This window comes from Talpa europaea (assembly GCF_964194135.1).
Source record: "Talpa europaea genome assembly, chromosome: 13".
Lineage (NCBI taxonomy): Eukaryota > Metazoa > Chordata > Mammalia > Eulipotyphla > Talpidae > Talpa > Talpa europaea.
Genome location: NC_140080.1, coordinates 65285974 through 65298681, shown reverse-complemented (window position 1 = coordinate 65298681; position 12708 = coordinate 65285974). Strand labels below are relative to the sequence as shown.

The 12708-nt window shown below is 37.8% G+C and overlaps 1 protein-coding gene across 1 annotated transcript in view; it reads left to right on the top strand.

Annotated features, from left to right (window-relative positions):
* The window catches only part of CDH2 (cadherin 2), a gene marked incomplete at both ends in the record, with an annotated part of 210041 nt that overhangs the window by 24244 nt on the left and 173089 nt on the right, over positions 1-12708 (top strand). Inside the window, one exon of the mRNA XM_084252257.1 lies at positions 4935-5046. Coding sequence (XP_084108383.1) covers positions 4935-5046 — 112 coding nt within the window. The remainder of the gene's footprint in view (positions 1-4934; positions 5047-12708) is intronic.

Here is a 12708-nt window from a genome sequence, read left to right as displayed (position 1 = left end):
CAAGTCTGTGTCCTAACTTGTCATCCAGCTGTCATTTGTCTCCCGCCTCTTCACGTTTCCCATGAAGCTTCAGAATTATCTGTCGAGCACAATCTGTCCCCTTGAAATCTATGCCTTGCACCCCACACCCAAGGTGATAACCCCGAACTTCTGACCATCTATGATCTAATGTCGTCTAACTCTCCAGCCTCAACTTTTGACTTTCTGCGTTGCTTTTTGGATTCTAATGACACTGAACTCATTGTAATTCCCGAGGCAGTCTGCTGCTTCTTGCTGCCTTGTTCTAGCTCCGGCAGTGACCGCCTGGGAAGGCTTCCCTGCTACCCCCCACAGCCTGGCTACCCCTGGGCTCTGCCTGGGAGGCCCAGATCCCTGCCCTGAGTTCTCCCCATGCCTTCTGCATGTCTCCACTTCTCCCAGTGTTCACTTTATATTGCAGTCACCTCTTTATTTTGCTCCTACATTAAGTCTTGAACTTCTTAAGGGCAGAGCTGTTTCCTGCTCTGTTGCTTGGTTGCAAATGACTCTCAGAACATGTTTCTTGAAATAATCGTTAATTATTTATTGTAATTGGAAAAACTGTAAGGTTGGAATCGTGCCTCTTCCCCTTCCTAGATGTGAGATCTTGGCTATTTAACCTCTGATTGAGAACTTTTTTGCTCATTTATAAAATGTGGGTAATTTCATCCCCTCAACTTCCCTCCCCACCCTGGGGGATATTATGGGAATTATGTGAGATAGCAGCATTCTTTAAAACTTTATTCACTATTCCCGGGATCTTCAAACTTTAGTCCTGATGCCATTTTTTTATATGGCCAAGAATATTTCTCACATTTTAAAATTCTTCAGTGCTTTAAAAAAAGACAAAAGTGTATTATTATTTTTAAAGATTTATTTATTTATACAATTTATTTATTTATACTGGGTACAGTCAGAGCGCGGGAGGGTAAGAGAATTCACCAGAGTCAGAGCGGGGAGCAGAACAGGCAGACCGATGAAACACATTGCAGAGGGGAGCAGCGGGCGCAGCAGGAGAGGTCTGTGCGCCATGTGGGACCCTCGCCGGTGGCCGGGGATCAAACTGGCGCTGCAAAGGCTGCGGGCAGCTTCGCAGCCCAGCGCTCAACTGCTGCGCCACAAGGGGAGGCCCATGTATTATTATTTTTTGACACTTGAAAATTAAATGAAATGCAGATTTTGGTGCTCACTAAGTTTCATTTGAATGAGCTAGGCCATGATCATTATTTCCAGTGAAAACACCACATCAGACTTGAGTAGTTTTAACAGGGATCCTATGGCCTGTGAAGCCTCAAATATTTACTCTCTGGCCCTTTAAGAAAAATATTTGCTGACCCCTGCACCTTTCAAATGTTAAGAAAAAGCATGTGATTCACACCCTCTTCCTTGCACCACAGGGAACTTTTCCAGAGCCTCATCCTGAGTCTGGCAGAGTGATCAGTTAGTGTTGGGGGAGGCAGGAGGACTGAGTTTTGGCTTTCTGAAAAGCAAGGCCTTCCAATAAGTGTTGGATGAGCTTTTTGAAGAGCTAATGAACGTCCCACTGCTAGGGATGTTAAAGGGTAGGTGAACACCCCTTTTCATGGGTTGTTGTACAGGTGTCTTGCGCTTAGCTTTATTGACATCTTGGGCTGGATAATTCTCTGTGGTGGGGGCTGTCCTGTGCATTGTGTGAAGGGTGGCAGCATTTCTGGCTTCTAGCTGCTAGGAAGGAGCCTGTAACACTCCCCTCTCATTGTCACAACCAAGTATGTATCCAGATATTTCCAGATGTCTCCAGAGGACAAAACTACTACAGGTTGAGAACCACTGTTGGATAACAAAGACTATAGAACCTTCAGTGTCCAAGCATCTATATTGCTACTGGAGGCTTCAAGAGTGGCATTTGCTTACTTTTCACATCATCAGCCTTGTCTTTCCCACAGTCTCAGGTCTGGTACAAGCCCAGCCTTGTAGCTATAGGAATTAATAAGGTATTTGTTTGATGCACTAGCACAGTGCTTGGCACAAGTCAGCATATAACAGTTCCAGTTTGGAGGGCATATTTGTTTCAAGTGTTTCCTGTTCTGTTTTTTTTTTTTTTTTTTTTGAGCATGTTAATTTTGTTCTTTTCATGGTGAATATTAAGAGGGGAAAGTCATAATAAATTAATTGGTGGATATATTTTTTTAATAGTTTTTACATCCCATTTTAAAGAAACACTGTAGATTAATAACAGGATACCTTTCTACAGATCCATTTTGTCTTGGGGGAAGAATTTAAAAGAGGTTCTACTGTTTGCAGTGAATATGAAAATCTCACAAGAGGATACATGTCTTCTGTATTTTTTTTTTAAATATTACTTGCCAGTATTAGTTAAAGATGTGCATTATAAACATTGCTCAGTAATTATCACAGCCACCCTAGGTAGTGCAGGTAGGTGCCCTTTCTTAGATCAGGAAAATTTAAAGAGAAGATATGCAAGTAGCAGTATGATGAGGGCAGAAGTTCCCTTTTCTGAAACCATTGGAGATAGAAATTGAGAAGCGGACATTCATACAGACTCAGTGCGACCTGAAAACTGGTTTTGGAGGAGGAGTATGTTGCTGCTTATTTTCCCACCTTAGAGCAAGTCAAGGAGACACTAATAGCAGAATTAAAGATTAAAGTTTTCCCCTAATCTTTCTACTTCATTGAGCTCTGTGTGTGTACCCATAAAACTGTCCTACCCTAGCCCAGTGTCCAGACTAGACAGTAACTCCTGTTTGCCTCTGGCCTACTACCTCTGCCAGCTCTTACCGATCTACCTCCTGGGTAAGAACCCCACCTCTGACTCCCTCTGAAGAGGCATATCCCTGACCTGTCGTAGATACAGATTTATAACACCTGGTCCATTTTATATGGTGAACTGGGCAAGTCCCTTCTTTGTTTTGCTTAATTAAAATCAAAATTGTTCCTTTACTAAGTGCTTTCTCTGTGCTAGACCACCAGATAAGTGCCTGGATATTTACAGTTACCAAGTATCAAAGTATTGCCCACTGTCCCAAACTTGGGTGTTGGAAGCTCAACTTCTCATTTAGGTCTGAATATTTCACTTTTTAAAAATGAATTATGTAGAACATATACAATATATAGGAAATGATAATATAACACTCTTTGCTTTAGATTCTCTTGAAAGAAATGAATTGTTGGGTCTCCCTGGTGGCGCAGCGGTTGAGTGCTGGGTTGCAAAGCTGCCTGCAGTCTCTGCGGTGCCGGTTCGATCCCCAGCTGCTCCCCGGCCACCAGAGGAGGGTCCCACATGGCGCGCAGACCTCTCCTGCCGCCCGCTGCTCCCCTCAGCAGTGTACTTCAGTCCTTCTGCCTGCTCTGCTCCCTGCTCTGGCTCTGGTGAATTCTCTCACCCTCCCGCGCTTCTGACTGTACCCAGTGCTTATATAAATAAATAAATAAATTAAAAAAAAAATGAATTGTTACAAATAAAATCAAAGTCTGTAAAATCCTTTCCAATCTCACTATCCCATAGAATAGCCACTATCTTATATTTGTTGTTTATTACTAATTTGTACCGTTTTATATACTTGTTGTGTATGTATGGGTCCGTAACATTATATTATCGTTTATATTTCAGCTACATGTAATGGAAACATCATTTTGTGTGTTTATTTATTCATTTATTTGTTTATTTGCACAAGATTCATACTCCAGTATGCTTTGTCTCCGATTTGAACTTGGAATGTTGCATAATTAGATTTCTGAACTTAATGCAAATAATAGTCATCCATAAGTTGATTTATAATTAAATTTTTCTTTCAGTCTGACATGAAACTTAATGAAACTGTTTGTTTTGAGATATATATGGATAAATGTGAATTCAGTTCTTCTTGTTAAGTATTCCTTTATTTGGCAAAATGAAAATTAGTCCATTCTCTTATTGATGGGCATTTAGGTCCTGCAATTACAGTAGTGCCTCAGTGAACACCCTGAGCATGTAGACTAGATTCCCCAGGAGAGAGGTTGCCTGGGAATATACCTACTGTGTAGATTATTTCCACATTCATCTTTACTAGAATTTTCTAGCTTGAATCTCTGTGTGAATGTATCAGCTGACACCTGGGTAAGGGAGTTGGTTGCTCTGAATCCTTGACTTGATGTACTCTTTTCTTGCACATTAACATATTTAAAACTGTTTGCTGTCTTGACAGGTCTGAACCTCTCATTGTTGCCCCAAATACTTTTTTTGAGATTAAATACTATGTAATATTGAACAAAGTTCATATATATATTTTGATAAGCTTGATAGCAACATAGATGGCAGAGGCTTTACAGTCCAATTTCTAAGAAACAAAAATTTGTATTTTTATATTTTTAATAGATTGCTGCCTGCCAAATTTGAGAAATATTTATCATTGATTGGTTTTATTTGGTATAAATTAGTCTGTGTTTTGCAGTAAGTATGTTGGTGTCATATCTTTTAATGAACAAGGCATATTGAAGCAAACTTCATAATCAGCTAAGCTATAAATATATATATATATATTTGAATGTAGGTTTTTCTTGCAAAGTTGAGTTGGTGATGACTTGTGACTTGTGGCACCTGAAAACTATTTGACTGTCACCACCCGTAGTTCCATCCACTTGATGGTTCTTCAGTCACAATGACTATTTTAATGGAAATGTGAAGTATTTAGAAGAATCTGGAATGTGTATTATTTAGATTTTACTGGAGGAGACAAGTGGGATTTATTTCTTCTACTTCAGTTATCAAAAAAGATTAACCCTTTGGCCTCTGTGTTCTAATTGTAACTATTCAAAAACAAAGGGTTTTTTTGTACAAGATAGTTGAAAAAGTGAGGCTTTATGCCAAGTGGAATGTTTCTCAGTTGAAGGAGGTAGAAATCATTGCACACAATTTTTTTCTTCTTCTTGTGTTGCAGGCGTCTGTAGAGGCTTCTGGTGAAATCGCATTATGCAAGACTGGATTTCCTGAAGATGTTTACAGTGCAGTCTTATCGCAGAATGTGCATGAAGGACAACCTCTTCTCAATGGTACTATCTCAAAAGATATTTGTACATAGAGTGTCTATGCTCTTGAAACAAATTAGCCATTAAAAAGTCTCTAAATCATCTCTACTGTATAACAAGTATGAATTTTTCACAATCACTATAATGAGACTGTAGGGACTTTATTTTCGGATTACAGAAGAGCTCATGAATCTCTTATGTACATAATTGGAAGGCTCCTGATCTCTAGAAAATTTCAGATTTCTTCCTTTTTTAATTTACAGTAGAAACCAAAACACAAATAATCTTTGCAATTTTTCTGTGTTCATTTAACTCATTTTTGAGAAAAAATATTTACTAAGCATCTGATTCTAATGGTTCTAAAAATTACAGCAAAAATCCATTTAATAATTTGAATTAAAGAGAGGAAGTTACTATAATATCTTTGATAAAGCATGTCAGACTTTAATTTTTAGTTAAATTATAATGAACAGATTTAGCAGGTGAAGTCTCAAGGCAGGAGAATGAAAACTGTATTTTTATTTATAGACATTATAGAGAGCTAATGTAGTTGTAGCATGTGAGTTTCAAATATAGACCCATCTCCTATTAATGGATTAAGTTCATTATAATAGCATGTGAAAACTCATGCAGTTATGCTAGAAATTATCTGAAATAAAATGAGTATCAAATGTAAAGTTGAAAGTCCCTTCCTCTACCTCTAATTGAAAGCAAATTAAATATTGGTTAGTAGTTTTTTTCATGGACTTGTTTATCATTACCCAAAATATCACTGAAATGTGAAAGCAGGAAAAATTGATTAGTAAAGTTGTATTTAGATTCTAACTCCCCACAAATGGTGCATATCTCTGAGACTATTTTAGAGAGCTGCTTTTAGAAAATTTGTGCCACCACAACTAATTAATTTACACAGGGCTGTACCATGTGGCCTTAATTGAGTGTCTCAGCACACTGACAGAATCCTAGTGGTACAATATTTAAGACTACCTTAGACAGAGACTTTGAAATGTAAATGGCCTCTTAACTACTGAGGTTTGTTAGTGGTGCAGATTATCATTTTATTTTCATTTCTATTGTAATTGTGATTTGTTTCTACCTGTGTGCTCTTTCAGCAGTTGATTTTTATAGCAGTCCTTTTCCTGTCCCTACCTAATAACTTTAGGTGGTATTTTTTAATGAGTGAACATTTAAATCGGTTTATCTCAACACTGAAGGGCTTGGGTAATGATTGACACCATTAAGGTTCAGTTCAAGTTAAAATGTGTAGATTTTGTTTTACATAATATGAGTATTGGAGTTCTTTTGCATGTTTCTCTTTAAATCTATATAAATTGGTATATGGCAGCCTAGAGAATGTTGGACCTATAAATATTATTTGAATAGTGAAAAAATATATTGATACAATCCTGTGCAAATAAAAAAAGGTCAGTGAAATTTGTTGCATTTTTGCAGTTTAGTTTTGAGATTAATATTTAAATGGCTAGTTCCTTTTCCTAATCTCTTTTCCTGAAGATTTGTTGTAATTTGTTGGTTACAAATAAACACATGGTCTGTCACTAGAAACCATTGATTTAAGATGAAATACGTTGGCATGTTGCATAGTTTTGAAAATGAAAGTCTGTTTTCTAATTATTGGATAATGCTGGTGACAGTTGAAATTGGGCAGAACTGCTTGCCAATATCTTTTTAGTGTAACCTGGAAACTTGGGATTTTGCTAGAGTTGTAAATGTCAGATTGAAAATACTTTGACTTTGAGCTATAGCCATCACTGAAAGAAGTGTAAGATAGTCTCTGGTAGGATTTCTACAGTTTTGGTATGCCCAGTTGTTACTACTTTTTATTTAAAAAAAAAAAAAATCTTTTCTGATGACACACTTTTCTACATTTTCTTTATTATTCATAGACCTTGTTAAAAGATCTATGTCCAAGAATATGTTAAGCGTTCCATAGAATATCTTAACATTTAAACATAAATTTTGAAGTATGGATTAGTAGGAAACCTGTTTTTTTTTTTTTTCCTGGGGCGGGGGGGAGTGAGAAAGACAACGGGATATTATGAAACATCAATATTTCTTTTTATAAGAGTGCTGTCACCAGTTTTATTACTTTTGGAGACTATTTAGAAGAATTCTGTATTTTTGATATTTTCGTGCAGTTTTTAGTAGGACAACAGTCCAAAATTGTATCACCATGTATTAATTATATTAATGAATTCTGCATACTATAATATGTCCTTTCATCTTACATATACTACAGATGAAAGGTCAGCCAGAGTGATCACTTTTGCCATGGTTTTCTGACTTATGTGTTTAAGGAAAGAAGTAATTGTGCATACAGTATATATATGTAACAGTTTCCCAAGGCAATTGCCTCATGGCAAGTTATACCATATTAAGGTTGACTTAGAGTCTAAGAACCCCTTGAAATTATAACTCCTACCTCTTATTGCTTCCATTAATTTTCCATTGATGACTTTTGGGGGTGGAGGACAGTAGTCTGATGGTCTGCCTAGTATCGTTACTTAGGATACATTCCTGGCACAGTAGACCTTGTACAAAATCTTATCATTTTGCTGTGTGGGTACCGTTCATGCTGGCTGTTTTTCAAACAGCTAAGTAACGTCTTTTCTGAAGGTGCTTGAAAAGTATTAAGCTTTTGATGGTGATATAAAGTGGCATTAGTCATATCTGAAAAACTGTGTGGAAGCATGGGATGTAAAAACCGAACTGTAGTTTAGAGACCTTTCCTTCTCCTTCCCCCCAAAAGACCCCATTTTGCTTTTTGCTGTTGCAATGGATTTTGGAAAGAATGGACTTGATGAACTAATTATTCCCTACCAATCCCTCTTTGTTTTTTCCTCAGTATGTTTTTTTTGACATTGTGAAGAGGATGAGTATATCTTATAGTGAATTTTTACATTTCATGTTATATCATGTTGAATATTTTCATTCTTGGAAAATAGTTGAATATTTAACAAATGGCTACACAGGCCTTTGTTCCATTTTGTACAAAGCCAGATTTTGCTTAACAGGGTGTCTATTTTTTCCCTTCAGGTTGTTTCCATTTTTTCTCTCTTACTTAGAATGCTGCTATGGAGATTCATTTTTAGAGAACCCTTTGATTTTTCTTTAGGGTTATTTTCTACAAGGGTTTGTGTTCAAAAGTATAATTACTAGGCCAACAGGAATGTGGTGTATGATAGGAGTTTTTTGGTCATTTTTGTGAGACTTCTAGGCCTAAAAGTATGTTAGTTCTTTTCTACATTCTCATTATCATTTCACTTTATAATGTTTTACTTATTGTTATTTCCCCTCAGCTAAAAAAATACTCCTTTTTATCCTGTGCATTCTCTGCTTTTCTTTATAAGTTAGAATCCATTTTAATAAGTATGATCGTCACTTTCACTTCCCCTTTTCTATTCTGTTTTAAAAGCATTTATTGCCAACCCCCTCATTTTACAGATAATTGGAGCTCACAGAGATTTTTAGGCTTTTCCCATGATTATACAGCTCTTTAGATTGTCAGCTGCAGATTGGGAATCAGAACCCAGGTTTCCTGATTCCTAATTTGGTTCTGATGATGGAACTGTGGCATAAACTGGAACAGAGTGCAGGCTGAAGCAAGCGAGCCTAACTGTCCATATGTCTTGTGGTATGTTTGCCATAACTGGTTTTCTTTAGTCCCCACTGAACACCATGACTTGTGTGATACTGAAAAAATTAAAGAATTGGTAGTAACTATTTTTTTTTAAAGATTTATTTATTTATTTATTTATACAAGCACTGGGTACAGTCAGAAGCACGGGAGGGTGAGAGAATTCACCAGAGCCAGAGCGGGGAGCAGAGCAGGCAGAAGGCCCTAAGTACACTGCTGAGGGGAGCAGCAGGCAGCAGGAGAGGTCTGCGCGCCATGTGGGACCCTCCTCCGGTGGCCGGGAGCAGCCAGGGATCGAACCAGTGCTGCAGAGGCTGCGGGCAGCTTAGCAACCCAGAACTCAACCGCTGCGCCACCAGGGAGGCTCGGTAGTAACTATTGGCCAACAAGCGCCGCCCCCCCCCCATAAATTAAAAAAAAAAAAAAAACTCTCACTTTTTGTCATCATTAGTATTTCGTGCATACCCTATTTACAAGCAGAAACATTTAGGACTTTGGAAAATAATATTTGGTCCTTAAAATATTTAACTTACACTCCACTGAACTAGAAAAATCTCTTGTGGTAGCACATTACTTGAAAATAAAATAACTGCAGTCATAAATTTTCATTTTGTCACCAACAGTGTATCTGACGCTATGAAATAACAACCACACTGTGACATTGCAGAGAGGATATGGGCTGTTTTCAGTGTGGATGTCAGGAGTCATTTTCCTGGGTGTTTTGCATTGGTGGGCTGCAGGCTTAGACATTTCACTGAGTAAACTCATTTCTCCAACTCTGGTCAACATAAATAGTAACCTGCAATTACCATGAATATTTTCAGTAATCCATTCATACTCAACCAACTCTGGGCACTGCATGATGACTATTTTCAACTAGATGGGATTTGATTTAGGTTAGTTTACTTGCTGATTGAGGCTTGTGGACATTAACATGCTTGTGGAAAGGCTCACTGTGGTTTCTTTAGATGACAATACTGAAGTATTTTTTCCTTATTAGTTTAGTAGGAATGTGCAATTGCACTAATTTTTAAAAAATGATATGAATACTTTTGTATGATATGTATTTGTGAATTTCAGGCAATTCTGTGTTAGAGGCTTATATTAATTTCTTGCGAAACCTTGGCTTTTGCTTTAATGAACATTTTTATCTCGATAAATCTTTTTTTCTATTGAATCTGTGTAAATGTTTTAAAGTATTTGAAATGTAGGTTTATAAATACCTTGTTTATAAAGTCGGCAGCCCACAGCACTGTACTGATTTCCAATTGATTGTGGAAAATGGTACCAAGTAACCTGATTTTTCGCTTGGATATTGAGGATAAGCTTTCTAAGCAGGGACAAATGAAATGCAGCCTTGTAGAGTCTCAAGGATAGAGAACTTTAAAAAAAAAAAACTTGTAGCAATATTTTGTTTTCAAGAGCAAGTAAGTATGTAATAAAATCAACATAAGAGCCAAGAACATTCATTCTTATTTCATCATAAAATTTAGACTTTTAATTCTTGGCATTTTAAAATATCCATTTTCAGGTATTTCAGGTTTGGCTTTCTTAATGCAATGCAGCAAGCTGAGATAAGCTAATTTGGATGGCCACCTTTTTTTCTTTTTTGTCCTTTTGCAGTTATTAATAGTCTCTGTAATTTGGAGCTGAGGTCTGTTTCCTCCCAAATTCATAACCAGATCTGTGTTAAAGAAAGTCACAGTTCTATATTTGCTACATATGCCAATAGGTGTGATTTTAAATCTGTCTTTTTGAGATCAGAGATCCCTCTTCTCTCCTTTTAGGACCTCTAGTAACCTCCAGTGGATAGTAGATAATACACTCAATAAATAAGTAAAATATTCTACAGGTAAGATAGTAATAGGTTCTATTAAAAAAAATAAAGCAGAGAAAGGAAATAGGGCAAATGTGTGGTTCTGCAGTTTACATAGAATGGTCAGGGAAGGTTTCATTGTGATGGAGACATTTGATTAAGAAGTGATTTGGAAGATGCCTCAAGAGTTCTGGGTATTTAGGGGAGGATCATTCAAAACAGAACATACAGCTGGTACAAGGGTCCTGAGGCAGGAGTGTGCTAGATTGTTAAGAGGAGCAGCAAGGAGCCTCATGTAACTGTAGTAAAGAGAGGCAGGGCAGAGTAGTGGGGGGTGAGGTCAGATGAGGTCAGCAAGGGACCACTTGTTGTGGGGCCTTGTAGAAGACTCTGTAAGAACTTTGACTTTCACTATGAGGAGGTGAATAATTCTTGGACTTTCAGCGTTATTTCACTGACAAAATAAGATCATTCTGGAAGTTGTGGTGAGGAAAATACCAAAGGGATGAGGAAAAGGGGACCAGTTAGGAGGCTAGTGATTATGTAAGTGAAAGAAGATGGTGGCTTGGATTGGAGTGATAGCAGTGATGGTAGGAGAAGAGTTTGGATCCTGAATATTTTAAAAAATAACATGTTGAAGTGAAATTCATATAGCATGAAATTAACCATTTAAAAGGGTATTGTTCAGTGCCATTTAGTATATTTATAATGTTATGCTATGTGATCACTGCCTCTTTCTTTCTTTTTTTTTTAAGATTTATTATTTATTTTATACAAGCATTGGGTATAGTCAGAAGCACGAAAGGTTGAGAGAATTCACCAGAGTCAGAGCGGAGAGTAGAGCAGGCAGACTGACGAAGTACACTGCTGAGGGGAGCAGCGGGTGGCAGGAGAGGTCTGCGCGCCATGTGGGACCCTCCTCTGGTGGCCGGGGAGCAGCCGGGGATCGAACCGGCGCTGCAAAGGCTGCGGGCAGCTTCGCAACCCAGTGCTCAACCGCTGCGCCCCGGGGAGGCCCAGATCACTGCCTCTTTCTAATTCCCAGATCATTTCTATCACTTCAGAGTAAAACCCTTAACCCATACTCCCAAATCCTCCCTGCCCCAACCCCACAAACCTTTGACATTTAATTTCCTTCTCTTAGCATGTTTTAGAGATTCACCCATGTGGTAGCATGTATCATATTCCATCATATATATACTTGTAAATGATTATAATTTTTTGCCTTTCATCAGTTAATGGACATTTGCGATGTTTTCACATTTTCATTATTGTGAATAGTAATGCTATGAACATGCATCTGCATGTGCTTATTTTAGTATCTGCTTTCAATTTTGGGGGTGCATATATATACCTGGCAGTGATTTACCCCTGTGCATTCTTCTAAGAGTTTTATGCTTTTAGCTCTTATATTTAAGTTACTGACTTGTTTTAATTAATTTTTATATGGTGTGAAAACATATTGTCATAGTCTGTTGTCTGAATCTATTTTGATGATAAAAACTGATAGGGTTTGGTGGGTTTAATAAATGACAGGGTAAAGGAGGACTCAAACATGACTTCTTGTGTTTTATCTGAATACTGGGAAGGATGTCAGTCACTGCACTGGGGAAGATTGGAGTGTGATTTATATTTGTGAAAATGAATATCAGAGACTTTGAATGACAAGGAGACTTTGAATGTGGAGTTGGGGTTCAGTGGAATAGGTCAGGCTGCAGAGCGTGGGGTACTAAGTGTATAAACAGTAAGTAAAATTGTCACCCAGAGTGAAATCATCAAGGATCTGGGTGTGAAGAGGAGAAAAGCAAAGAAAGTTAAGAAATGCTTTCGTATCAAACCCAAGGAGAACTCCATTGGTAGAAGTGAGGATTAACAGACTAGAAACTGAGAAACAGACTAGAGAGTGAGACAAGAGAGTTAGGCAAAAATTAGTAGGGTATGGTCTCTTCAAGGCAAGTTAGGGGGTGTTTCAATGGAGGCAGTAATCACCCACACAACTGCAGCTGAAGGTCAACTCACTGAGGCCTAAGAACACACCACTGACCGCGCAACAAGTAAAGGCGTCTTTACCTGGTTGTATTCAGCAGTCAGGTGGAGGAGAAGGTAGATACACAGGGAGTTTTCCTTTAAGAGGAAGAGAAATTGGGTGGTAGTTGGAGAGGTCAAATACATGGGAATTTTTTCAAGATGGGCATAATATGTTTGCATGGTGATG